We start from the raw sequence: 26,306 nt of genomic DNA, 5'->3' as shown, positions 1-26,306 counted from the left end.
CAGGCGTCCCTCCACTTACCCTTCTTATTCCAACCAGCATATCTTGGATTCTATGACTCTCATTGGATCAGATATAAGGGAAAGATAATCAATGGAAAAACCTCTCTGCCTGTTTAGACTGTCCCCACCTGGGGCCTGCAGTCCTACCACTCGTGTGGTAGAATTTCCAGGTCAGCAGCCTGAGCGTGGGATTCTACGAACAGGCCAGTCCCCAGCTGGGACATTCGGATACCTTTTTAACCACACTGTTGCCCAAGATTCACCTTCCTTACATGGCAAGCATGGGGACATGGCCCTGCATTCCTTTGACCAGTTTAAGAAGACCACCAAACACACAAGCAGATATATCACAGGCTATTTCCAGCTGCCCAGAACTCTTTCCACCCAACTTCTTTTGGTTGTGGGATAAAGAGCTCTCCACCTTTTCAGAAGATGTCACCCCTCCCACCCAGCTGTCCTATGAATGGGCTCGACCATGTGCTCCAAGCTAAGCTCCAACCACTTCCCAGAGACAACCTCAGGTACATCCATAAGTCAGAAAGCAAAGGGAACACACAAGGAAAGTGCCCTTCGATGATCAATGCAAACAAAATACAACAGCTTTTATCAAAATAAAAGTTGGAACCAGGTTCTGCCCAGGGCTCAAGGGAAACAACATCCAACCTTTGAAACATCTTTTATCTTTATTATCAGCGTTTGGCTCCAAAATGCCAGCTCAAGTTGTCCCTGAATTTGCTGAAAATTCCCAATATCCCAAGGGATGCCATCCACCTTTGTCATTTGTCCTGCTACCTAAAATTTCACCTGAAGACTTTATTCTTTCCCTAAGAAAGCCAGGTATTCTCACAGGACATCACAACTCTTCCTTAGAGCCCTCAGCCCACTCCTCATCCAACAGGACTGAAAACATGGACATCTGTTTTCATTCCATATCATTAAGATAATCAGAGTCAAAAAGGGCACTCACCATTGGCTTATGGTTGGGGAAAAACGTTTGCTCCACAAGTGGGAACTTCTCAGGACCCAGAGAATGGAAGATCTTAATGAGTTGAGAGAACTAGGAGAGAAGAGGAAAGAACATTGGTCAATCTTTGTTATCCAGTATGGTGGAACTTCCCACTTGATCCCAGACCTCCAGTATCAGACTATTCTGAGCTGAGCGGCAGTAGCTGTTCCCTGTTTGCAGGATGAAGACCAGATTCCTTGGCTGGAATCTCATCCTCTCGATTATCTGGTTGCATAAGCCCTTCATTCCTGCCAGGCCGCTGAGTTCAGCTCGCTTACATTTGACGAGCATTTACTACCCCCTCAACATTTCACACAAGCACAACGTGCTGACACTCATGCCATGTCTCCAGCCTGCAAAGTCTTTCTTTCTAGAGAGGTAGTACTACCTAACAGTTTAGGGTGTAGACTCTGGATTCAAATTCTCCACCACTTAACTAGCCCCATAAGCCTGGAAAGTTGCTCCAGGCTTCTGAGCTTCAGTTTCCTCATTTGTAAGTGGAGAAAGCAAGAGATCCAATATTGTAAGGATTAAATATGCAACGTATTAAAAGCTGTGTCTGGTCCCTAGGGGCACTTGAATGTTAGATATTATTATTTATCATAAATACAGCTGACCCTTGGACAACATGGGTTTGAACTGTGCAGGTCTACTTACATGCAAATTTTTTTTTTTTTTTTTTGGATAAATACAGTACAGTACTGTAAATGTATTTTCTCTTCCTTATGATTTTCTTAATAACACTTTCTTTTCCCTCACCTACTTTATTGTAATAATACAACATATAATACATATAATATATGAAGTATGTGTAAATTGACCATGTATATTATTGGTAAAGCTTCCAGTCAACAGTAGGCTATCAGTGGTTAAGTTTGGGGAGGGGAGTCAAAAGTTATACAGATTTTCAGAGTTGGCATTCCAACTCCTGCATTGTTCTAGGGTCATCTCTGATTTCTCTGTTTTTACAGCCACGCTCTTCTCCAGCAGCTCAAGCAGCATCTCTTCCACACCTGACTCCTTTTGCTTTAGCACTTTCTGGTTTCACCGTAGAGGTTGCTAACATCTCCAGAGCTGGGTGGTAAGCTTCTGAAAGGCAGGCCTTGAGCTTAAATTTTTCTCCATCAGCCCACACCACCCAGCACCCTTGGGAGCTCATTTTGTTCTTGGCACTGTGCTTTGATATTGGGATAACAAGCTAAGCATGGAAGACCAGGCCTTGAGGGGAGACAACGTGGGCAGATGGCTGAGATAACAATGCCTTTCTGGAGGAAAGCAAGGGGATTGAGAAGCCTAGAAGAGGAACAGAGAAGGGGTCAGGATGACTCCCTGGAGCAGATGACACAGAGAAGATGGAAGGGCACTTCAGGTATGCACTGGAGACCCTCAGTGGCTGTCATAGCTGTGGCCCTGGATCCAGGGGACAGTGAGAGAGGAGGATGAAGGGTGATCCATGACAGATCCCTGGGAGCCTTGGAATTTATCCAGAAAGCAAAAGGGAACTCCTGGTGGACATAAGTGGGAAGGGCATGGAAAATTCTGATCAGGATTAAGAATGCTACAATTTGTGGCCTATGGTGGGTGTCCAATGGCTAGAAGGCATGCCAAGTCTTGTACCAGACTTGACTTGGGAGTAAGTCAACACTAATGGCTCAGAGAGAATGGGTAACTTAAGAACTTTCTACAACTAGACTTGGTCTGCAAACTCCTGGGGTATAGTCTGCAGGTGTGATGCAACATGGAGTCCAGTTAGAGGGTTTGAGGGATCTCAGAAATATGAGAAATGATGGAGGATCTCTCAGTTTACAGATAAGGATGCTGAAGTCTAGAGAGAATATGTAACTCTATGATCAAGCACACGAATTTTGGAGATGTCCAGCTCCAGTTTCCTTATCTGTACAATAGAGACATTAGCAAAATCTACTCATCAGGGTGGTTCTAAAGATCAAATATAATATGTATGTTAAGAGTTCAGCATAGCACACAGTGCTACTGAATGGTAGCTGCTACCATCACAATATCTATGTGGAAAAACAAGGTAGGGGGTGTGGGCTAATGCTATCTAGGTCCCTTTCCAGAATCTGGGATGCCATAGGCCAAAAATCTCAGGGTAGAATAAAGAGACCAGAGCTATGATAGCAGTGGTTAAAAACTATCTATATCTACTAAATTAATGTATATATCCATTCAATAAATATTGAGCGCCAACTCTGCAGAGACCTTGATGGCATTCACTATTTACTGAATGAATATAATAATTGTCACCGTGTATTGAGTGTGTACTTTGTGGCAGCCACTTGTATTAACTCACAACCTTACCAGGATGACCCTATTATTATCATCATTTTACAAATATGGAATATAAACTCAGAGAGATTAAACAAGTTGTTCAAGATGATACAGCTCATAAATTGAGGCTCCTAGAACTAAGGCAATCCGGCTCCAGAGCCCATGTTCTCGACCACTGCCCTCCCACCAGGAGGCCAAGCAGAGGGAAATAAAGCAAGAGACAAGATGGCTTAGAGCTTCACAGAGCACACTACAGTACGTACCCCCAGCCTCCACATTTCCTGTCTCCCTACCCTGCTTTATTTTCCCTTTTGAAAATTTTTCAAATTTTCAAAATTTCAAAAATTTTCCCTTATGAACCACTTCTATGACATATTACATATTGGGCATATTTATTAATAGACTGCATGTGCCCCTGGTCACTAGAATATAAGATCCATGGGGCAGGGATTTGGGTCTGATCTGCCCACTGCCATGTTCCTAGGACTTAGAACAGTGCCTGGAACATAGTAGGCATTGAATAAATATTTGTTGCATGAATGAATTACTTTGGTAGGGAAAACAGATAATACACAAAAGAATGGATAAATATATCATCCTAGATGGAGATAAGTATTGGGGGGAAATAAAGCAGGGTAAGGGAATTGAGAGTATTTGGGGGAGTGGTATCCTCGGAGAAGCCTCTTTTACAGGTAGCATTTGAATGAAGACTAATAAATCAAGGGACAAATGAAATTAATGAATACAAAACAGGGAAAATCAGTCTTGGGGGTTGAAGAGACATGGCTTTAAGTTCTGGTTTCAACCCTCCCAGGCTACATGACCCTGAGTGAGTTCCTTAGCTGCTCAGAAACTGAGATTCTTTTTCTGTAAAATGAAGTAATGTCCACTTCACATGATAGCCATAGTTTGAGCACCAGGCAGCACGATTTTCAGATTAATACACAGTAAGTGCTCAACAATGCCTACTGTTAATAAAAGTGATATGATTTAATATAAGTAAGAACAGTAAGGTACCTTAATGTTACCACTAATGTTATTTATAAGATAACACTGTATCGTACCATGTTGTTATATCGTATTCCTTAGGCAACAATTACAAGAAGAGGCCTGCTTATTGAGTTGCTTAAAAAAGACTCATTACTGAGGCCTCCATGCTGAAGGATGGGACGGGCCCGTTTCAGGGCTGGGACGCCACCCACTGCCGCCCACCTCACTCCAGGTCAGCCTGGCCCATCACCTACCACCCAGGGCTTGCTGCAGAAGTTGTAGACAGAGTAGAGGGAGTTGACAGCAGGCAGCCCTCCGTACTGGAGGCCGATGACCAGGCTTCGGTAGTCTTCGCCCAGCGCCATGCTGTAGGCATGCTGGCGGACCAGGATGAAGTCTGGCTTGAAGGATCTGCAAAGAGAGGGGCTGGCAGTAGTGTCACCACACTGGGTACTGACGGAAGGCCAGGGCATCGGGCCACAGCCTGCTGGGGATAGCACTGACCTGGCCTGGTTGCTGCCAGCAGGGAGCTCTCAGGTCAGAATGGGGAGGGGGTGGGGGAGTGTGGAGGGGGACAGTTGGATGCAAACACACAGCAGCTACAGAATCAAAGGGCTGAAAACAACTCACATTTTATCCATTTTCTTTTTTAGGTGGTTTTCTAGATTTTCTACGTTGAACAAACGTTCATTTACAATCAGAGGAAAATGGATCAAATAACTCAGTAAATACACTGCCGTTTTTACTAGGCAGCACGTATTGCCTCACTGAATCCTCATAGCTTCCCAAGGACGCGGGCATTGCTGCCAGCAACTGCATTTTACAGATGAGCACCGAAAAAGGGAATTTTCACCTTTACGTTTGTGTGTTCCAGGCTCCCAGGGAAGCTATACTTTAACATTTACCAAGGTCAAAATGACTCGGCAAAACCTCAACGCATGGGATCTGTTTCTGCCCTCAGTGCGCATTGTGTATATCTGCTTTGTTAAAGAAAATAACCAAAAAAAGGAGCATTCTAAACACAAAAGATATGAAAAAGTAAGAAAATTCCCTGGTTTCTGTAAGATTAAAGTCATACAGTCCTGCAATTATTAGAAACTTAGATAAAGCCTGCAACTTTCTGAAATGTTCTTTGTCTAATAATTTGTAAATTTTATGTAAAAAAAATGCATATAGCTCTCCATCAAATGTTTCCTTACTGGAGCACTCTCCTGTTTCTAAAAACCGTGTGTCCCTGGCAGCTGTCATAACTGGGGCTCGAACAAAACTCTCTCTTTCTCTCTCTCTCTCTTTTTTTTTTTAAAGAAATTTCCAAAACGTTTGTTCATTTTATGTGCATAGCACCAAGGCTCACAAAGATTAAGTCACTTGCTCAAAAAGACATACTGCAGGTACATAGCAGGGTCAGATATGTGTAACCTCATGGCCCTAGTTCTCAACTACCATGCAGCATGGTATGTATGTATATATACCTATATATACGTAATATGTATATATTTATATATACCCTGTATATTTCAAACATGTCCCTTTTAAGTAGCAACCTCTGGAAAGCAGCAAGAGTATTAATATGATGGCCAAGAACATGCCAGGCTCTTTGCTGGGCCCCTTTGGAGACATGATCCTGATTAGCACTTACAAGCAGATCTGGGTACGGTTGGGACTATTTCTCCACTTTATAGATGGGAACACACAGCTCAGAGAAGTCATAAACTTCCCCAAGTCACAAAGCTGGGAAGCAGGGGAGCCATGTGTGAACTCAGGTGATCTCGCTCCAAGTCCATATACTCTTCTTCCCTCCATCACATGGCTCCAGGTGGATTCACACACTGTTTTGCTCACACTGCCAAGGTTCCATCTATTTCTAGATTCCTCACTTCTGGCTCACATGAGATAATCAGCTTCCCAATGGGTGGGTGGTTTACACTCAAAATGGTATGATCTGTTTGTCTCACCCAGAGTTAAGACACTTAGCTTCAAATAAACTGTTTCTCTTTAAAATAATTCAAATGTAAGTTAAAATAACTGTCAAATGGGAAGGACTTGTCCCAGTGGAGACAGAAGGAAAGAATGTGCAGCAGGTGCAGACATTTCCCAAATTGTTCTGAGCTTGGGTCTCGTTGTACACCCCAGGGCCTGGCACCATGGAGCATACATAGGGTGTAGTAAGTATGTGTTGGAGGAATCAATGATGTACATGAATATTACTTCCTCGTCCCTAAAGGAAATGGCAAGGGTCTCGCCCATGAAGTTGTAACTCATCCCAGAGGAGACATGTGGATGCTGACATCTTGGGTATGGCTGACACTGGGCTCATGGAAATGGTCAATCACATCACTCTGTAGTTGGGTTAGAGGCTTGGAATTATTACGCCTATATCCTTATTGCATTCTTAGAGCTGAACCAGTCCAACTAATGGATTTTACAGATGGGGAAACTGAGGCCCATAGCAAGGCAGTGATGTGTCCCAGGACACCAGGCAAAACCATTGCAGAGCAGGAGGTCGCACCCAGGTCCCTCCTCTGGCTTTCCTGCTCTTTGTGCTCCACTTCATTGGCTCTTACAGCAACAGAGGGAAGGAAAGAAGGGGTGAGTGGCAGGTCTCTAACAGGGATCTGATGACAATACAGAACACTGACAAAATATAGCCATATTCTGCTTTCATTTGATTGTAAAAGTAACACATGTTCATTGTGTGTAACAAACAAACAAAAAAAACCCTTGAAAACACAAAAATGTCAACAGAATTACTTGTAATTCTCAACTCAGAGAAAATCCCTAATAACCTTGTATGTACTTCCTTATATGTACATTACAATCCAATGATCTATTTTTAATGTATATAATATGCATTCATACTCATAATTGACTTCATGCTTTCTATTAATTATTACTTTCCTATTTTCCACATATTATAGTGTAGGCATTTCTCCTACTAACAAAATATCTTCAAAAATATCCTTTCTAATGGCCACCTAACCGTCTACTGAATGGATATACCATAATTAAGTCAAGTTATCATCCACTATTATCAAGTAGGCTACTTCCAATACTTCACACACGTATATCTTTGCACACAAATCAATGCCTTCCTTTTTAACGATTTCCTTAAGATAGATTTTAAGAAGTGGGATTACGGGCTCAAAGGGTATGAATTATTTCTTTAAAGTACCCAAACGTACCCAAATCTTTTAAAGGTGTATACCACCTATTGTATATGACAGTGTCTGTATCACGGCAGCCCCACCAACACAGCAGTTTTTTTAAAATACATTCAAAAAAATACATGTTTTAAATGTGATAAGCAACTTTCCCCAAGATACTCTGTATCCCCACAGCTGTCTTACCTTGCATATCTCTGACTTAGGTGAGTTTGAGTACTTCCATTAACCATTTGCATTTTCTTTTCTGTAAAATTCTGCCCACATCTCTTTACTGACGTGATTTCTGTGTATAGGATGCTGCCCTTTATCACACTGTCCTGTGTGGCAAAATTTTTACTAGCTGTTTGCTTGCCTTTTTTTTTAATGGCTGTGCACCTTCAAAAAACCATATAAATTCATTTTCTATTTCCTTTTAGTCAAAACTATGAGTCTCTCCGTTTTTTACTTCTCTGCTTTGATGATCAGAGGGTCTTCTAGGGCCCTGGTTCTCACAATGAGACACCTCTTACACCCAGCAGCGTGACTTTCCCCAGAGAAAACAGTGGCAGCAAACTTGGTGTCTTACTAGGGGTAACTCCACTCTGCCCAGGAGGAAATAATTAAAGGTCTCATGCTGGCTAGCCTGCCAGTTTTTCACTGTTTGTGGAGAACTCATAAGAGAGACATAGCCTGGTGGGGCGGAGCTGGGGTTGGGAAGCAGATCTGGCTCTCTAGAAAAAGAGGGTGCCCTTCCAAGATCATCTTCCAGGAGGAGTATCTGAGGGCCTATCTTGGGAGACTCCAATTCCAGTCCCAGATATTATGATGCACTTTCTCTCGAGGACTTCTAGAACTCACCTCTAAATGGGAATCTTTCTGATTCTTTGAAATAAAAGTAGCGGTCACTTCCTGTTTGTCTTTAAGGATTTGGAAACCTACCTCAAGATGCACTCAAAGTGCTCTTTCAAATTATACAGCTGTTCCTTGCTGAAAGCCCTCTGAAGGCTCCCTCTATCTGACAACAGATCCTAGGCTCTTTACCATGGCAACAAGGCCCCTGCCCACCTCTCCATCTTCACTTTCTACCTTTCTCCCTCCCTCACCTCCCCTGAGCCACACTGACACCTTCTCTTCCTCTAAATCTCTCCCTGTATGCTCCTCCCCAAGTGGTGCCCAGGGGGCCTCGATCTCCTCACTTACTCATCAGCTTGGATGCATTTCCTCAAAGACACCTGTCCTGCTCACTCTATTGAAGTTTGCCCCAAACCCCATATTGCCCTATTTTCCTTTCTTTACAGCTCTTGTGGCAATTTTATTTCTCCTGTTTTATCTGTTTAGTCTTTTATTGCTGTCTCTTCCGTCTAAAGATGACAGCTCAATGAGAACAGAGGACGTGCTTGTCTTGAACAAAATAGACCATACCAATGTTTTTAAATGAATGACTGAATTAATGAACGTATGTATAAATGAGTGAACAAATGGATGAGAATGAGGTGAACTGACCACTGGAAAAGGGCGGGACCTCTTTATTTGTGGTCCTAGTGAAGAGAACTGGGACTGACAGCCAGAATTTCCAGGAGATAGCATGTGGCCCCTAACAACTAGGGACTGCCTTACAAGGTAACATGTTCTATACTTCTGGAGATATGTTAGCATCATCAAGAAAGTTTTAACCCCAGGGAAATCAAGATGGACCCCATGACCTCTTAACATTCTCAAGTATAATATGTGGAAAAACAAACACTTAATATGAGTGATATATCTGGGCAAACCAGGCACATGTTATGGTTTGAATACTGCCAATCATTGCTACATAGAATGCACAGGGTCCTTCCTGACAGCTTGTGGTATGAGGGATTTGCAAGGAATGCAGAGAAATTAGTGAGTTGAGTCAGGCGACCTGTGGCATGAAGTTCTGCCCTCCATACCTAGCACCTCAGCCTCTCTATCCAGTCAAGGAATGCCCTGATGTCACCCAACATCCAAGAATGTGGCCACCAGCAGTTCTCAGGCCCTGACAGTGGGCTGAAGTCCTGGTAGAGGCCGGAGACCTTGAGATGACAGGGACATGATCCCTGCTTTCAGGAAACCCACAGTCCAAGAGGAGTTGAGTGCAATTCTAAAGGACTAGGACTCACGAAATGCACCAATGAGTAAGTGAAATAGAGGCATGTACAAGGTATGAAGGTGGACCAAAGGTGTATTCAACTCTGTCTGGGGGTGGGTGTGGATAAGTGTGTACCAGGAGGCTTGGGTCTTAACAGGAAAGTAGGGGTTTGCCATGTGGGCAGGGGTTTGCAGGTATTCCAGGTAGAGGGAACGGCACCTGTAACCATCTTTTTCTTCTGAGTTATATGAACCATTAAGTTCCCTTTGATGCCTACACTGGCTTGACTTGGGTCTGTTGCCTGCCGTCACTCTTGCTCTGACTAATATTGGGAGGAAGTGGCAAAGTTTGCAATTGGTTACATGGCTGGAATATAAGGTCTGAGGAGGTGGTGGCAAGAGATGAGGCTGGGTAAAAAGTCTCAATGGCTCTCATGAGCCCCTTCCTGCCCCCTTGTCTCCACGGTCCTACTGGGTCCAAGCCCTGCATCTTTCATGCCTGGGCAAGGCGGCCTCCTTCAATACCATACAAATCAGCACACCCCAGCTGGAGCCTATGCCTGGGTTTTCTCGTTATTTCAGCTTTAGACTTAATATGAGCTGTATCACTTGGGTCCCTGGTTCCAGAGCTTTCTCAGAAGTGGTTGTCAGTATTGGAGAGGAAAACCAAGGACAACATATAATTAAATGGTAGAGACGGGACAGGTGATGCACTGCTGGGAGATTACTGGGTGCTTCCGGCAATGTCAGGAGGCAGGGGGCAAAGCCTGAGTGACTTTTAACCATCAAAGAAGTGTAATGATTTCCTCGAATATGCAGAAACTGTGGTGGCAAGAACAGATCTTGGCTAGGCTGTGCCTGGGACCTAAGTTAATAAGCAGAAGCCTCATTAATCTCAGCCACTTGACTGCAATTTTGTAACGGTCCCTCATTCCCTGAGGGTCAGGATGACAAAGGGTGATGATGATGCTGATTTCGGCCATGCTGACCCATCACGCCCAGATCTGACCTCAACTGTGCCTGGGAAGGCTCTAGACTTTCTGACATAGGTGTTCACCAGCAGAGAGAGGCTTCAGGTTCCCTCTGAAGTGTCTCCACACTCCTTAATCCTTCTCTATCTGAAAACTCAACCTTGGGTACCAAATCTGGAGAAGTGAGACCAACAGAACTGATAAAAACCAGCAGAAACAGGTGTCCAGAGAAAAAGGACAGGGGGAGTTCAAAACACTGAAATGGTCTCCATACCCCTGAGTGTCTATGGACCACCGTGTTGTGACAAGGATAGAACAGAGAGGATGTGCACACTTTGCAGACGGAGAGCCATATGGAAGGACTTTGGGAGTTAGGGATGCTTCCCACCAGCCTGAGGACTGCAAGAAATTAGTCCAGGCTGAAAAGAAATTAGGTGGCAGCCAACCAACAGTCTGGCAAGGAGAGGACAACAGGATGCTGCAGCGAGGCTGTGGGGCCCGCAGGGCAGCTGCCAGCGGCGCAGCATAACGATGGTGGGGAAGGGGCCCAGTGGGGCTTTTGGACGGCCGGGCTCTCTGATGAATCCCATGGCCCCCTTTGTGAACCATTAGGAGGTTAATAAAACACAGACGTGAGTTGCTGGAGGAAGTGGGCTTCCTCATCTCCCTTCTCAGACTCAGAATCTCCATCTCTCTGTCCTGGCCTCTCATTTCATTTCAGAGAAGGAGTCCTTGCTGCTCTCTCCTTGCTCCACCCTCCTCTTCTGTCACTCTGGGGAACCCCACATGTTATGCGTTAAACTGTGTCCCCCCGAAAGGTACACTGAAGTCTTAATCCCTGTTACTGGTGAACGTGACCTTATTTGGAAATAGGTTTTTGCAGATTTAATCAAGCTAAGATGAGGTCATACTGGAGTAGACTGGGCCCTCATCCAATGACTGGTGTCTTTAGAAGAAGAGGGAAATTTGGATACAGACACACAGAGAGGAAGAGTAGAATGCCATGTGATGAAGGAATCAAAGACTGGAACGACAGGTCTACACTCCAAGGAGTACCAAGAATTGGTGGTAACCACGAGAAGCTGGGAAGAGGCCAGGAAGGACCCTCCCTACATCCTTGAGAAGGGAACATGGTGCTGCTGACACCTTGACCACACACTTCCAGCCTCCATCACCATATTGAGGATTCATTTCTCCTGCTGAAGTCACCCAGCCTGCGGTGCTTGGCCACAGCAGCCTCAGGAAATGGGTACACTGCCCATCGCCAGTATTTCCTCCTCCTCGCCACTTTCAGAACTTCCTGGCCTCCTTCGCTCTTGGGTGTGCTTATCCCCTGCTGCCTCCCCACTTCCCAAGACAATAACCCCAACCCCAACCCAACAATAAGAAACTACCACTTAAAATTTTTTTTTAAATGTTTATCATTTTTTGGGGGGGGGGAGGGGCAGAGAGAGAGAGGGAGACACAGATTCCAAAGCAGGCTCCAGGCTCTGAGCTGTCAGCACACAGCACAATGAGGGGCTTGAACTCATGAACTGTGAGATCATGACCTGAGCCTAAGTCAGACGCTTAACTGACTGAGCCACCCAGGTGTCCATTATTATTTTTTAAAATAATTTATTGTCACATTAATTAACACACAGTGTATACACTGTAGTCTTGGCTTAGGGAGTAGATTCCCGGGATTCATCGTTTACATACAACAACCCAGTGCTCATCCCAACAAGTGCCCTCCTCAATGCCCATCACCCATTTTCCCTTCTCCCCCAACCCCCCCACCCCACTACCAACCTTCAGTTTGTTCTCTGTATTTGAGTCTCTCATGGTTTGCCTCCCTCTCTGTTTGTAACTTATTTTTCCTTCCCTTCCCCTATGGTCTTGTTAAGTTTCTCAAGTCCCACATATGAGTGAAAACATATGATACCTGTCTTTTTCTGACTGGCTTATTCATAATACCCTCCAGTTCCATCCACATTGTTGCAAATGGCAAGATTTTATTACAGGAGTGCTGATTCATAGGGTCACATGGACCCCAATGTTTATAGCAGCGCTATCAACAATAGCCAAATTATGTAAAGAGTCTAAATGTCCATCAACTGATGAATAGATAAAGAAGATGTGGTATATATATATATATTATATATTATGTATAATATATAATATATATATTATATATATAATACACACACACACACACACACACACACACACACACACACAATGAAATACTACTCAGCAACAAAAAAGAAACTTCCACTTTAAGGCTAAAGATGGACTGACAAGTAATGTTCGTATTTACATAAAAGAATGAACAAATCAACACATCAATAAATGCATGGAGATTTGCTTGGAAGGATGTTTATCAAAATGTTACCCTGGTTATCTCTGAAGAGTGGGATGTAAAACAGGGGTTATCATATTCTTCTTCAGACTTTTTGGTACTCTTGGCATTAAAAAAGACAAAAGGCACAGAGTATTTTTACAACCAGGAAAAAACAATGAGGCTATCTTCATCTTGGAAAAAATGATAAATATAACAATGATGTAACATCACGGAAAATGCTTATAGGACAATTTCATGTGACATAAAACAACAGAAAAGGGAATCTGTGTTATGACCATCATAACACAGTAAAAATTATGGTCCTGGAAGAGGAGATGGAAAATTCCTAATTTGATAAGGTGGTGAGGCTGCAGGTGATTTCTTTTGTTTTGAAATTTTCCACTTTTGTTATACAGTTGACCCTTGAACAACATGGATTTGAACTGCTCAGGTCCACTTATAAACAGGTTTTTTTTCAGTAACTACAGTACAGCACTGTAAATGTATCTTCTCTTCCTTTCCTAATAACATTTTCTTTTCTCTAGCTTACTGTGTTGTAAGTGTTGTAAGAATACAACATAGAATACGTATAACATACATAATAGGTGTTAATTGACTGTTTATATTATTTTGGTAAGGCTTCCAGTCAACAGAAGGCTACTGGTACTTAAGTTTGGGGGAGTCAACTATTATATACAGATTTTGGACTGTGCAGGGGATCAGCACCTGTAACACCCTCTATGTTCAGGAGTTGACTATAAAACGGTTTGGGCATTAATCAAAACTTTAGGTTGGCATCAACAAATAAATGGATGTGAACCACACTGGCCTGGCAGTCATAATTAGCCCCTTCTTCCTTCCATTGCTACAACTGCTAGACAAGGAAGTCTATACCTGCTAGCCCCAATTCCCATATACCATCTCCAAAACCCTCTGCACCTGGCCCAGCCTCTTTCCAACCTCGTGAAACTTCACTGAGGTCACTCCAAAATGCCAAAGTGAGATGAAGCTGCTATGCCCTCCCTTTTCCTGATTTCTAATAATCGCTAATGTACTATGAGTCTCTATTCCAAGCCCTGTGGATATCTTCATTCATGTAAGTCCGACAGCAGTCCCACAAGGTATGTATTATCATCACCCCCATTTTCCAGATAAGGACACTGAGGCACAGAGCAGTTAAAAAACTTGCCAGGATCACAAATCTGTTAGTGGTGTACCCATGAGTCAAATCCGATAGCCTCCTGGCTCTAGAGCAGGGTTTCCCGATCTCGGCATTATTGATATTTAGAGCTGGATAATTCTTTGTTGTGGGGGGTTGTCCTGTACAGTGTAGGGTGTTTGGAAATTCCTGGCCACTACCCACTAGATCCAATAGCATCCCCAAGCCCAGTTGTGACAACCACAGACGTCTGGAGACATGTCAAGAGCCCTCAGGGGAGCAAATTTCCTCCAGTGGTGAACCCCTGCTATAAGGCTCCTCCGTGGCCTCTGTAGCATGATCTCGCTCCTCCCTCCCAAACCTTTTCCTCCCTCTCTCCTTTCTCCCAGCTGCTTCTTCCTGGCCCCTCACTTCACCATCTTCTCCCTTCCTGTGCCTCTTCTCCAAGGCTCCACGTTGCTTCTTTGCCCGTGGAATCATCTCCATTCAGTGGGTTGGCCATCTTGTCCTCACAGGCAAGAGTGAAAATGACTTGGATTTACCTAGAACTTCCTCTGAGCCAGGAGGAAGCTTTTGATTTTTTTGTTTTAAGCTTTTAATTGTGCTGTCTTTAATCCCCACCAGGATCCTGCTTGGAGGAGAGTATTTTCAAGAAACTAAGGCACAGAGAGATTAAGCACAGCAAGAACAAGGTCCACATGAGACTTGAGTGATTCAAAGTCAACGTGCATAAGCACTCCGCAACCAGCACCATCCACTCACCTGAATACTCAGCTCCTCAAGTTATCAGCCTCCCTCAAAATGGGATCTCTCTCTCCCTCTCTCTCTTACCCACCATGCTCCCAGAAGCCCAGGATCTGTCACCCTAAAGTCATCTGCAACTCTTCTCTCTGACACCAGCTGTGCAAAGAGCCACCAGTGTTGCTGATTCTCCCCTCCAGAAGAGTTTCCCTCTCCCTCTGGTGTTCCTCTCATTGCCTCATTCCCAGGACATCTCAATAGACCCTCAGTTCCTAGTCCCTGGGGTCACAGTCCCTTACCTTATACCTCTCTGTAGCACAGGTCCCGGCTCAGAGTCCAAACTGTTGAGTGTTACTCATTTTCCCTGCCTCTAACCCAGGGACTTCCAGGTTAAATGCCACAGGGCCCAAGTGGGTGACCTCAGGGCTGGATGAAGTGGGCTAGCCTGTTCTAGTACGACCTTCGGTGGCATCTAACACTGTTTCCGTAGTAAACACATAGGATTATTATTAATTTCCACAATGTTGTCTCTGGACTGTTTTGCACACAACTTACTCCATCTTTCATTTTCCCACTTTTCATAATGACTTGAGTTCAAGAAACATTTCATTCTTCTGTAGGCAAAGACAACCCCTTAGATAAATGGCAGCTAACACAGGTCTCTGTAGAGAACCAGGGGGAATGGAGAGGGCTGGTGAATGGTAGAACAGCCTGAGCTCTAGTTGTTATGGCCACGTAGGAATGAGGTCCCAGATGGCCCTAATGACTTTTTTTTAAAAGCCCAAATCTGGATATTTAAATGAAATTCTCAAAAACTAAAATTTTGATGACTCATTCAAGAGAAGTTTTAAAAATCACCCTGCAGACTGGCACCAAAAATAAATGAAGCATGATTTCTATGGGAAAATTCTCATGGAACTCAAAGCGGTACCTAAAGGGGCCATGGTGACCCAACTCTAGTAGGTGGTGGCCCTGTAGAAATACTTGGTCCAGTCTTACCAAATCCTGTTTTTCAAAAAAAATTTTTTTTTCAAACGTTTATTTATTTTTGGGACAGAGAGAGACAGAGCATGAACGGGGGAGGGGCAGAGAGAGAGGGAGACACAGAATCGGAAACAGGCTCCAGGCTCTGAGCCATCAGCCCAGAGCCTGACGCAGGGCTCGAACTCACGGACCGCGAGATCGTGACCTGGCTGAAGTCGGACGCTTAACCGACTGCGCCACCCAGGCGCCCCCAAATCTTGTTTTTCAAATGAAGCTAGAAACCTGCCTTTCATGTGAAATCTTTCACATGAAATCTCCCTTTTTAAAAGTACTTGACCACCTTGAGTAGGCAAACCCAACTTGTCTGGACAGAGCATGTGGCCTGTAAGTGGTCAGTGCGTGACCTCCAACTTGGGGAGGTAGCTCTCCTGCCAGCAATCTCTTCTGCATGCCTCTTCTGGACTGATCTTCAAATCCTGCTTTCCTCGTACTACTCTGCTGCTCAAGACCCTCCAGTGGCTTCTACTGCGTACCGGTGGGAGTTCCTACTTCTTCACCTGGCATTCAGGGCTCCCCCAGCACGTCGCCTGGGCCTCCTCTTAGCTCCATCTCCTCTGCACGAGTCCACTGGCTCGGCTGCCTCCCACACTCATCTTCCATCCATTCATGGTACACTCTGTCCATGCCACTCCCCATGCTCAGGAACTGCCTCCCCAAATTCCTCAGTGATTTCTCCTTACCCTCCATTCCTAGCACCCCCAGGGGGTCTTACTCATGTGGAAATTACCCACATGGTGTCTCCTGGCAGCTCACAAGTTGTGGCCTCCTACCAAACTCTTCACCTGTTTGAGGGTGTCTCCTTCTGGGGACAAAGGTCTCACCTTGCCTCTCAAGTCTCCTCTTCACAGTGCCCAGAGAGATCTTTGTAGGACCCACATCCAAGTGTGTCACTGTCCTCGACAAAGGGTTGTGGAGGCTGCCCGCTATTTGTAGACTGAAGCCCAAATACTTTTGAATGACACAGAAAGTCCTGCATCTGCTGTGGTTTTGGTCTACTTCTTGAGTTCCACTAGGGCCATCCCCTGGGGTACTATATACTCCAATCACATGGGACCACAGTTGCCCCTGAGAAGACACGATCTGTTTCATGTTTGTAACTCTGTAGACTTGGGGAAAAGGAAGGGGATGTCAAAGTGGCATTCAGAGAGAGCACTGTGGAAATTAAGAATATTCCTAAGTGTTTAAAATGGAAACAAAGCAAGTCCAGAAATACCCTTGCCTACCTGCCTGCTCTTACTATCTTGCAAAGCTTGTTCTTTTAATAATACCTCCCCTGTAGAATGGGCTGGCATTATTCATTTCTTGGGAAAGTTAGAGTTAACCACTACCCCCCCCCCCCATAATACACATGTGAAAACAGGTGAGCTCTCTGCCACAACCAGCGGTTGGTGTATACATTTGTGGATCCTTCCCTGAGTGCCTGAGGCACATAGTAGGTGCTAAAGAGATACACAAAAATTGGTGTTCTCTGACTTCACTTCTCAGGGTTCTGGACCATCTAAAGTCAAAAACACTTCAGCAACTAGTAGGGGAAAAGGATGTGAAGACGCCAAAATGGCAGGCAGAATGAGGGGAGAAAGCAAGACATCACCTAGTCCGGCTCTGCCCCTGACTTGCTGTGGGTCTCTGAACCTGCTGCTTCTCTCTGGGCCTCAGCGTCCTCACTGGAACAAAGGAAGTTGGGCTAGGCGACCTCTGAGGGCCCTTCCTGGGGTGGCTGCCTCCAATTCCAGATTCAGAACCAAGGCTTTCAACACCCACCCCTCTGTTGTGTCTGTCCGAGTTCTCTTGGGACATTCTGTCACATAGCAGTAGTTGGTAAGAATCGAGATTACCAGCTACTGAGTACTTGCTGAGTGCCGGGCACCTCCAAGGGGCTTTTCAAGCCTTATCTCATCAAATCCTCACATAAAGCCCCTGTGAAGTAGGTACTTATCTAGGGCTGGGTCCCCTAGAAGCCAAGCGCAAAACAAGCTTCCAAAAATCTATGATTCACGGAGGGAGGGTGTGCTCTTGAGGCAAAGCTGTAAGGGAGTGAGGGAAGCAGGAGAGGAAGGGGAAGGGGCCAAGGAGAGGTGTAGTTGTGGGTAAAGTCCAGTCTTGGCCTAATCTCCAGGGCTCTGAAGTTGTCCCACCTTAAGGAGAGAGGCCTGGGTTTTTACGTCCTCAGTATCACTCAGTTACCAAGTCCCCTGACAAAAGGGGGAAGGGTAACAGAGGGAGTCAGCCTTTGGGCTCTCTCAGAGATACAGCTGCCCTCAGCCAAAGGCTCTGAAGAAGCTGGTGGCACAGTTGTTACCATGGCACTCACAGTGCTGGGGGATGGGAGCACTGGCTGGCAAAGCGGGTCGGAGAACCACAGCGTCCACACATCACTGTCATTAACCCATTCTGCAGATGCGGGAAACTGAGACCTGCAGTGACTAAACATGCTCTCAGGGTCACAGAACTATGCAGTGTAGAGGTTTGTACTGCTAGGTACAAATTGCACCTCCCATAAACAGTCCCCACCCCTGAGGGGCAGGATGCAGGTGCCTGTGTTTTCGGTGACTGGGGACTGAGATGTGCTTGGAATGGCGGAGTCTGGGAGCTGCGGCTCGCTGGCGCTGGGGGGCCCCGGGGCGGCATGTGTCTGTGAGGTGGGGGCTTGGCCCTCACCCCATGCAGGGGCCAGGGGGCCGCCCCGCTCTCCCACAGCTGCCTGGGCTCCTACGGCTGTCAGCGGCCTACTCCATGCGGGGTGGGCCTCCTGCCAGGCTGCTGCTCAGGGAAGGGGAACATTATTCATCAGGGAGATAAGGCAGCTGATGAGAGACGGACCTCAGAGCAGCTGTTCCTCTGCAGAGGCCGGACCGGATGCTGGAGAAGCGGAGGGGAGGGGAAGGTGGGGGCAGCCCATTTTGAGATAAAAAATGATGGTACTTCGGGGAGGTGACGGGAGAACGCATTTGCAACCCGGGCTGGGCGGTAGTGAGTACTTGTACCCGAGGCTTCTCCACAAATATCCATGCCTGACAAGCCACATATGTGCTTCTGTCAGGTTAATGATCCAACAAGTCGGGGGCCCTCTTATCAGCTCGCTCGGCACGAAATATCCACCTGGTGGGGCACACGGTTCCCAGGAAGCCTCTTTCCCCAAGCTAATTGCTCAGGGCAAGCGTCTTGGGGCCCAGGGAAGCTAGATGCTCCTGGCTGGGCTACAGCCTTAAATCACTCTTTCCTGCCACTGGGGCACTCAGGTGGCAATGGCTTCAGGAAGGCTAAGTCCCCTTCCTGATGCTCCCCTGGATCTCCCCTCTTTCCTCAAAGCTAGACCATACATGGCGGAACTTCCCAGATTGGGGAGCAAGAGTGGTGGCTGAGGTTTCTTTATCTTTTGTCTTTTGTTGATGTTTTGAAGGGAGCCATTAAAAGGGACCCTGAGGATTTCCCAGCAGGGGAGAGTTGGACGTGAGGTCTGTGAAGGGAAATGGGCTCCCAGGTAGGGTTCATGGACAACACCTGGGCTCTTCATGGTCCTCCGAGCCCCGGCCATCTCTCCCGTCTCCTCCCCTGCCCATAGCCCACCTTCCTTTCTGACCCGACTGGAGGTGGTCCTCAGAAGCCAGGGTCTCCCCTGCCCCGTGCCTTGCCGTGGACTTGCCCATGCTGACCTCCCAGCTAACATTTATTCTACTTTAGCAGTCAGAGCAGGGAGGGGTGTACAGAAGGTTCTTTAAAAGTATCTATGATACTTCTGTTTATATAAAAAAAAATCTAGAACAAATGCAGCAGAGTGTTAAGATTCCAACAAGCAGGGTCAAGAACACACAGGTAACTGTGTTTATTGAGCACATAGTGTGTGTGAGGACCTTTTGTCTTTTTAAAAAATTGACTTTAATGCTGACAATTACCTTTTGAGGTAGATGTTTTTAAAAACAAGACAGCAGCACAGAGATATTAAGTAACTTCTCCAATGTCACACTGCAGAGGCAGGTAGCCTGGCTCCAAAATGGGTGTACCTCAGTATATGGGTGTTTGTTATATTATTCTCTGTACTTTTTTAATGCTTGAAATACTTTAGAATTGTTTGTTTTAAATGTTTATTTTTGAGAAAGAGAGAGAGAGAGAGACAGAGTGCAAGCAGGGGAGGGGCAGAAAGACGGGGAGACACAGAATCCGAAGCAGGCTCCAGGCTCTGAGCTGTTGGCCCAGAACCCAACTCAGGGCTTGAACCCACGAACCGTGAGATCATGACCTGAGCTGAAGTCACACACTTAACCGACTGAGCCATCCAGGCACCCCTAGAATTGTTTTTTTAAAGGATCTGAAGTAGGCATGGCAAAATGTTAATATTTGTTAGATTGAGGTGTTCAATTATCCATGTTTAAAGTTATTCCAAACTTTAAAAAATATATATGAATATTTCAAAAGAAAAAGAAAAAAACCCCTCAGTGTCGTTACTACTTCTCAGAAGCCTTCGGGAGCCTTCTCCAGCCCCCTCCTAACCCGCCTCCTCTAATCTCTCTTCTCTGTACTATCCCCCCTCATGGCTCTTATCATACCATATCTGAGCTGTAGATTTATTTCCCGTTTCTCCCTCTAGGCTGTGAACTCCACCAGGGAAGGGGTGATGTTGGATTTATATCTGTATTTCCAGGGCCTGGCCTATTGCGGGCAATCTAGATGCTCCATAAAATTGTTAAACTGAATGGAGCTTCTCCAGGGGCCCCCTTGGGTGAGGACTGAGCAGTGGATGAAGGCAACGCTGTGGAGGGTGGAGGGAACAAACGTGGGCCCTGCCCTCCCTGCTGGAGACATATGGCAATGATTTTTAGGACTATCACCCAGTCAGGGTTTCCAGCATAAATGCTTCCAGCTGCACCTTTCTCTGTGCACAGAAACTTCCTAAGACAGGATCTTGGCTGCTTCCAGCCCAGCTCACACGCCCATCAAAGACGTAGAGGGTAGAAGCAGCTTTCGAGGAAGCCATCTGGGCTTTACCCATTGCATCTCAAACTGTGACTCTGCTGGTTTGGCAGCTGCTGGAGGCTTCTTCCTTCTGGCGTAGGGGCCCTCGATCCAGACTGCACATTGGAATCACCTGGGGGAGCTCTCAAAACCATTCACACCTCTTCTTCCCTCTTTTCAGCCCCCCTCCCCCCACCTGCAGAGATTCTGGTGTGTTTGGCTTGGGGCTGGAGGGTTTTAGAAGCTCTCCAGGTTGATATCATGGGCAGCCAGGGCTGAGAACTGTTAGGTGCTCTTTGCACAAAAGACAGCTGCCACTAGGTGAGCTGTGAAGGCACCTTCATTCAGTGCACCTTAACTCAGCATCTATTATGTGACAGGCATGGAGGAAGGAAGGAGTTTGAGATTTCTGTCCCATGGAGTGGCTAAAAAAAGCAGAAGAATTATTCAGCCAGTTTTGGTGTGCACAGATCACAAAGCCAGACTAGGAATGGCTGGGTCTGAGTACCTCCTGAGACCACATCAGCTACCACTGATTGACCATAGGATAATTCCCTGCTGAGTCCATAGTGATGGTCAGTAAGTGGCAGTGGAACAAGAAAGCAAGGTGGTAACTATATATACAATCCTTAGGTATGTTTCCTCAAGGTTCAGCGGGGCATGGATTTATTCTTTTCCCGGCTTCTGGGGGGCGGGGGGCACTTCATATACTCAGTGTTGTTCAGGAGACATGTCGGCATGCAGTGATCACATAAAGCCAAGTCTGGCTGACCTGGGCAATGTATCTAAGTATTTAAATATACTTCCAACAAAATTTTAACACTGCTGTTGCATGGACTACTCTTTGAGAATGTCTGGTTAAGGCAAATGCTGGCTAAGCACACATGAGCTCATTTAATCCCTCCAATAACCCTAGAGGTCAATAAGTGGAATGTTATGGGCATGGACTTTGGGCTTAATTCCTGCTTTTACCACTTAACAACTGTGTGATCCTGAAACAGTAGTTACCATTTTGATGCCTCAGTTTACCCAGCTGTAAAAAAATAGGATATAATAATAGCATGCACCTCACAGTGTTGCTACAAAGATCAAAGAAGCCAATTCAGATAGAGTTGAGGCTGACAGTCCAGCACTTAGAGAGCCCTTGATTAATGTTACGTCAGCCGGGAGTGCCTGAGTGGCCCAGTCAGGTAAGCGTCTGACACTTGGTTTGAGTTCAAGTCAGGATTTCACGGTTCCATGAGTTCGAGCCTGGCATTAGCTTGGGATGGTCTCTCTTCCTCTCTCTGTGCCTCTCTCTCAAAATAAAGAAAGAAACTTCAAAAAAAATTTTAAAAATGTTATCTTAGCTAAACATTGATGCTGATAGGTAGGTAGCATTTGTGACATTTGGCAGAATTTCTATGAGTATGACTTGTTAAAAAATTTCTTGAATACCTTAAACATAGAAAATTCATGTACATGAGACACATACAACAGTGCTATGTGCCCGCCCAGTCCCTGAGGCTTGCCTTCCAGAAGCTGATCTTGCCAGCTGTTTCCATGTTATAGCTCCACCTGTGGGTTTCACAGATTTCCTGCTGTTGTTAGCAACATGCTTCTCACAGTGCCATTATCACTTAACACCTCAGGGACCTCGGGGACCTCAGGGTCCCATCCCTGGTGAAAATTCTGCTTAGGGTCGTGTCTACCTTCCAAGTTCCTTGCCTGTACCACCAGTCCTGGCAATGAACTTCAGATGCTTTTCCATGACCAGAGACTTCAGAGTCTTCTCTATACTGCTCTGACTCATTTTTCTACATAGCAGCACACCTTAGAAATCATTTCATATCGGTACAAGTGGAAATACTTCTTTAGTTTTAATTGTATCTCATTACATGGCTTTTTGCTAATTTGTTTATCCAATCCACATGGACAGGTTGTTTCTAATCTTTAGCTATCAAAAAACACTTCTGAGAATGAAACTAATTCACACAATGTATGCCATACAACCATACAACTTTTAAGTTTATTTATTTATTTTGAGAGAGAGAGAGAGAGCCTGAGTGAGGGAGGGACAGAGAGAGAGGGAGAGAGAATCCCAAGCAGGCTCCCTGCTCTCAGTGCAGAGTCCAATGCGGGGCTCGAACTCACGAACCATGAGATCATGACCTGAGCCGAAATCGAGTCAGACGCTTAGCCGACTGAGCCACCCAGATGTCCCTCCTGCCATACAACTTTGAATGTAATGTAGTGCCAATCAGTGCTTATAAGAATTTTATGTGCCACGGAGTTGGGTGCAAGAAAAAGATGTTTGACAGTATCTGCTTATATCTTGTGTATGCAAGATGATTTGGGCTACAAATAAGAACGATGACAAAGTCAATAAAGAAAGTGTATTACTTATATCATTGGAATGAGGGAGTCACAGAAGTGAGTAAATCAGGGGCTCAACACCATCCTCAAGGACCTAAATGCTTTGTCCTTTTATTCTCAGGGATGGGCTTTAGTCCTCGTACTGCCCTTTCACGTTATCAGTGAGCACCCAAGCGCTCTGTGCTTGCAGGAAAGGGCCCCTTTCTTGTATTGCTTTTAAAAAGTTTGACAGACTTTCCAGAATCCCCTGGCAGATGCCTCTCAGACCTCACTGGTTGGAACTGCATCTTGGGCTCTTACCTAAACACATCTCTCTCAGTGGGAACAGAATGACCACAACTGGCTTAAAGAAATCAAGATTCATCCCCTGGCACCAGAGAGGGGCCTATGTTTCCTTGAAACATATGGCCACCAAACATCTGAACAGACTCAGGATTTGACAGGGAAGAAAGAAGGTAAGAAACCAATAGCATACAGCATATCTTATGAAAACTTTATTTTCATGGACGACCATATGTTGTTCTCTCAAGGAATTGGCTCATAGGATTATGTGTTTTCAGAAAACAATATTATTAAGTGTACTTACAATGACACATATGGATAAATTTAAAAATGCATTAATAACCCTTAAAATCTGCTACAAGGCTTTAATGAAGTCTGGCAGACCTAGTGGTACAAAGAACTCTTGACTTGGAACCAGAAAACACAAGTTTGAGACTCTCTGCCACTCTAGGCAAGACCTAGCAAATGTTTCCTCGGCCCCCCAAGCCTCTGCTTTTCTCCTTTGTGAAACTGGCAGCTTGGAGGAAAATAAGATGTTATGGACAGAGGAAAGAGGAATGGATTTTGCAGTTGGACCTGGCTCAGAATTCTAGCTTCATTAGCTGTGTGACTATGGGAAAGTTCTGGATCTCACTTTCCTCATAGGTTAATGGTGATAAAAATGTGAGATTCATAAGGCCATTAAAAACAAGATAGAGGTGGGACTCCTGGGTGGCTCAGTCAGTTAAGCATCTGACTTCAGCTCAGGTCATGATCTCGCAGCTCACAAGTTCAAGTTCACAAGCTCGAGGTCCACATTGGGCTCTGTGCTGACAGCTCAGAGCCTGGAGCCTGCTTCAGATTCTGCGCCTTCCTTTCTCTCTGCCCCTCCCCCAGTCATGCTCGCTCTCTCTCTCTCTGTCTCAAAAATAAATAAAAACATTTTAAAAATTATTTAAAAAAACAAGACAGAGGTATGAGTCACATAAAATAAAATGTATCTATTTAAAAGGTATAGTTTGATGAGCTTCGACAAATGTATATGCCCATATAACCATCACGCCAGTCAAGATAAATACTTTTATCACTAGAAAACTTGCCTTGTGCCCTCAGTAGTCAACCTCCTCCATTCCCTTGTTCCCTAGGCAAACAATGATCTTTCAGTGACTATAGATTACTTAGACTTGTTCTAGAATTTCATACAGATGGAATTATAAAGTATTTACTCTTTTGTGTCTAGCTTCTGTTGCTCAACATAATATCTTTGAGATTCTGTGTTACGTGTTATGGAAGATGGACCGGAAGATAGCCCAACATGACTCCTGCTTCCTGTGTTCATGCACCTATATGATCCCCTTCTCTAAATATGGGCAGGACCTGGGACTTGTTCCTAGAATACAGCAAAGGTGATGGGCTTTCACTTTCGAGACAGCATTACATTGTATAAGTCTCTGTCTTGCCAGCAGACTCACTCTCTTTTTCCCTTGCTTTGAAGGAGCAAGCTGCCATATTGTTCAAGGGCTTATGGAAAGGGCCATGTGACAAGAAATTGTGGGCAGCCTCCAGGAGCTGAGGGTGGCCTCAGCTGGTTACCAGCAAAAAGCCTTGGTTTTAAAGCCACGAGGAAAAGAATTCTGCCAACAACCTGCATGAACTTGGAAGTGGTTCCATTGCCAGTCAAACCGCCAGATAAGAACCAAGCCCTGGATATCTTGATTTCAGTCTTACAGAAGGCATGGCTACACTGTGCCCAGACTTCTGACCTACAGAAACTGTGAGATGATAAATAGGTGTTATCTTAAGTCAACATATTTGTGGGGATTTGCTACTCAGCGTAGAAAACTAATATGTATCTCTCAGTGGTTTGTTCCTTTTTGTCACGGAGAAGCATTCCATTATGTGAATGTATCACATTTTGTTTATCTATCCATCGGTTGATGGACATTTGGATTGTTTCCAATTTGGGGTTATTATGAATACAGTTGCTATGAAAATTCTCGTATGAGTCATTTAGTAGACATGTTTTATTTCTCTTTGGGAAAAAGTCTATCTGGGGAATGGATGGATTATATGAGACATATAGTTAACTTTACAAGAAACTGGCAAACTGTTCTGCAGAGAGGCAGCACCATTTCACACTCCTACTAGCCATGTACGAGAGTTCTAGTTGTTCTGCATCCTTGACAAAAGTTTTTGCATTGTCAGTCTTTTAAATTTGGTATCTCGTTATAGTTTTTATCTGCATTTTCCTGACAGTAAATGTCTGGCCTCATTGCATGGGCTTATTAGCCATTTTTTAATGTATCTTCTTTTGCCAAGTACCTGATTAAATTTTTTTTAAATTTTTTTTTTCAACGTTTATTTATTTTTGGGACAGAAAGAGACAGCATGAACGGGGGAGGGGCAGAGAGAGAGGGAGACACAGAATCGGAAACAGGCTCCAGGCTCCGAGCCATCAGCCCAGAGCCTGACGTGGGGCTCGAACTCACGGACCGCGAGATCGTGACCTGGCTGAAGTCGGACGCTTAACCGACTGCGCCACCCAGGCGCCCCAATTTTTTTTTAATGTTTACTCATTTTTGAGACAGAGAAAGAGAGATGGACAGTGTGAGTAGGGGCAGGGCAGAAAGAGAGGGAGACACAGAATCTGACGCAGGCTCTAGGCTCTGAGCTGTCAGCACAGCACCCGATGCAGGGCTCAAACCCACGAACTGTGAGATCACGACCTGAGTCAACGTCGGCAGCTCAACCGACTGAGCCACTCAGGTGCCCCATGCCAAGTACCTGTTTAAATCTTACGATACTGCCATCCCAACATCTTGTTTTAAGAAAGCAATACATGTATAATGTGATTGGCATTTAATAGACACCAAATAAAAGAAAGCTATTATGACTTATGCTATCTTTAACATCACTTAAGAAATAAAGCTCTATGGGGCGCCTGGGTGGCGCAGTCGGTTAAGCGTCC

The 26,306-nt window shown here is 45.1% G+C and overlaps 1 protein-coding gene across 1 annotated transcript in view; it reads right to left on the bottom strand.

Moving 5' to 3' along the window:
- SYN3 (synapsin III) overlaps window positions 1–26,306 on the bottom strand; it is a 409,364-nt gene that overhangs the window by 307,675 nt on the left and 75,383 nt on the right. Inside the window, exons 4-5 of the mRNA XM_040491835.1 lie at window positions 4,540–4,696; window positions 968–1,057 (exon numbers count right to left, since the gene is read on the bottom strand). Coding sequence (XP_040347769.1) covers window positions 968–1,057; window positions 4,540–4,696 — 247 coding nt within the window. The remainder of the gene's footprint in view (window positions 1–967; window positions 1,058–4,539; window positions 4,697–26,306) is intronic.

Source organism: Herpailurus yagouaroundi, unplaced genomic scaffold (assembly GCF_014898765.1).
Source record: "Herpailurus yagouaroundi ecotype Mexico unplaced genomic scaffold, PumYag 182, whole genome shotgun sequence".
NCBI classification, from domain to species: Eukaryota; Metazoa; Chordata; class Mammalia; order Carnivora; family Felidae; genus Herpailurus; species Herpailurus yagouaroundi.
Note: the sequence above shows the minus strand (reverse complement) of the source record. Positions and strands in the feature narration are given on the sequence as shown.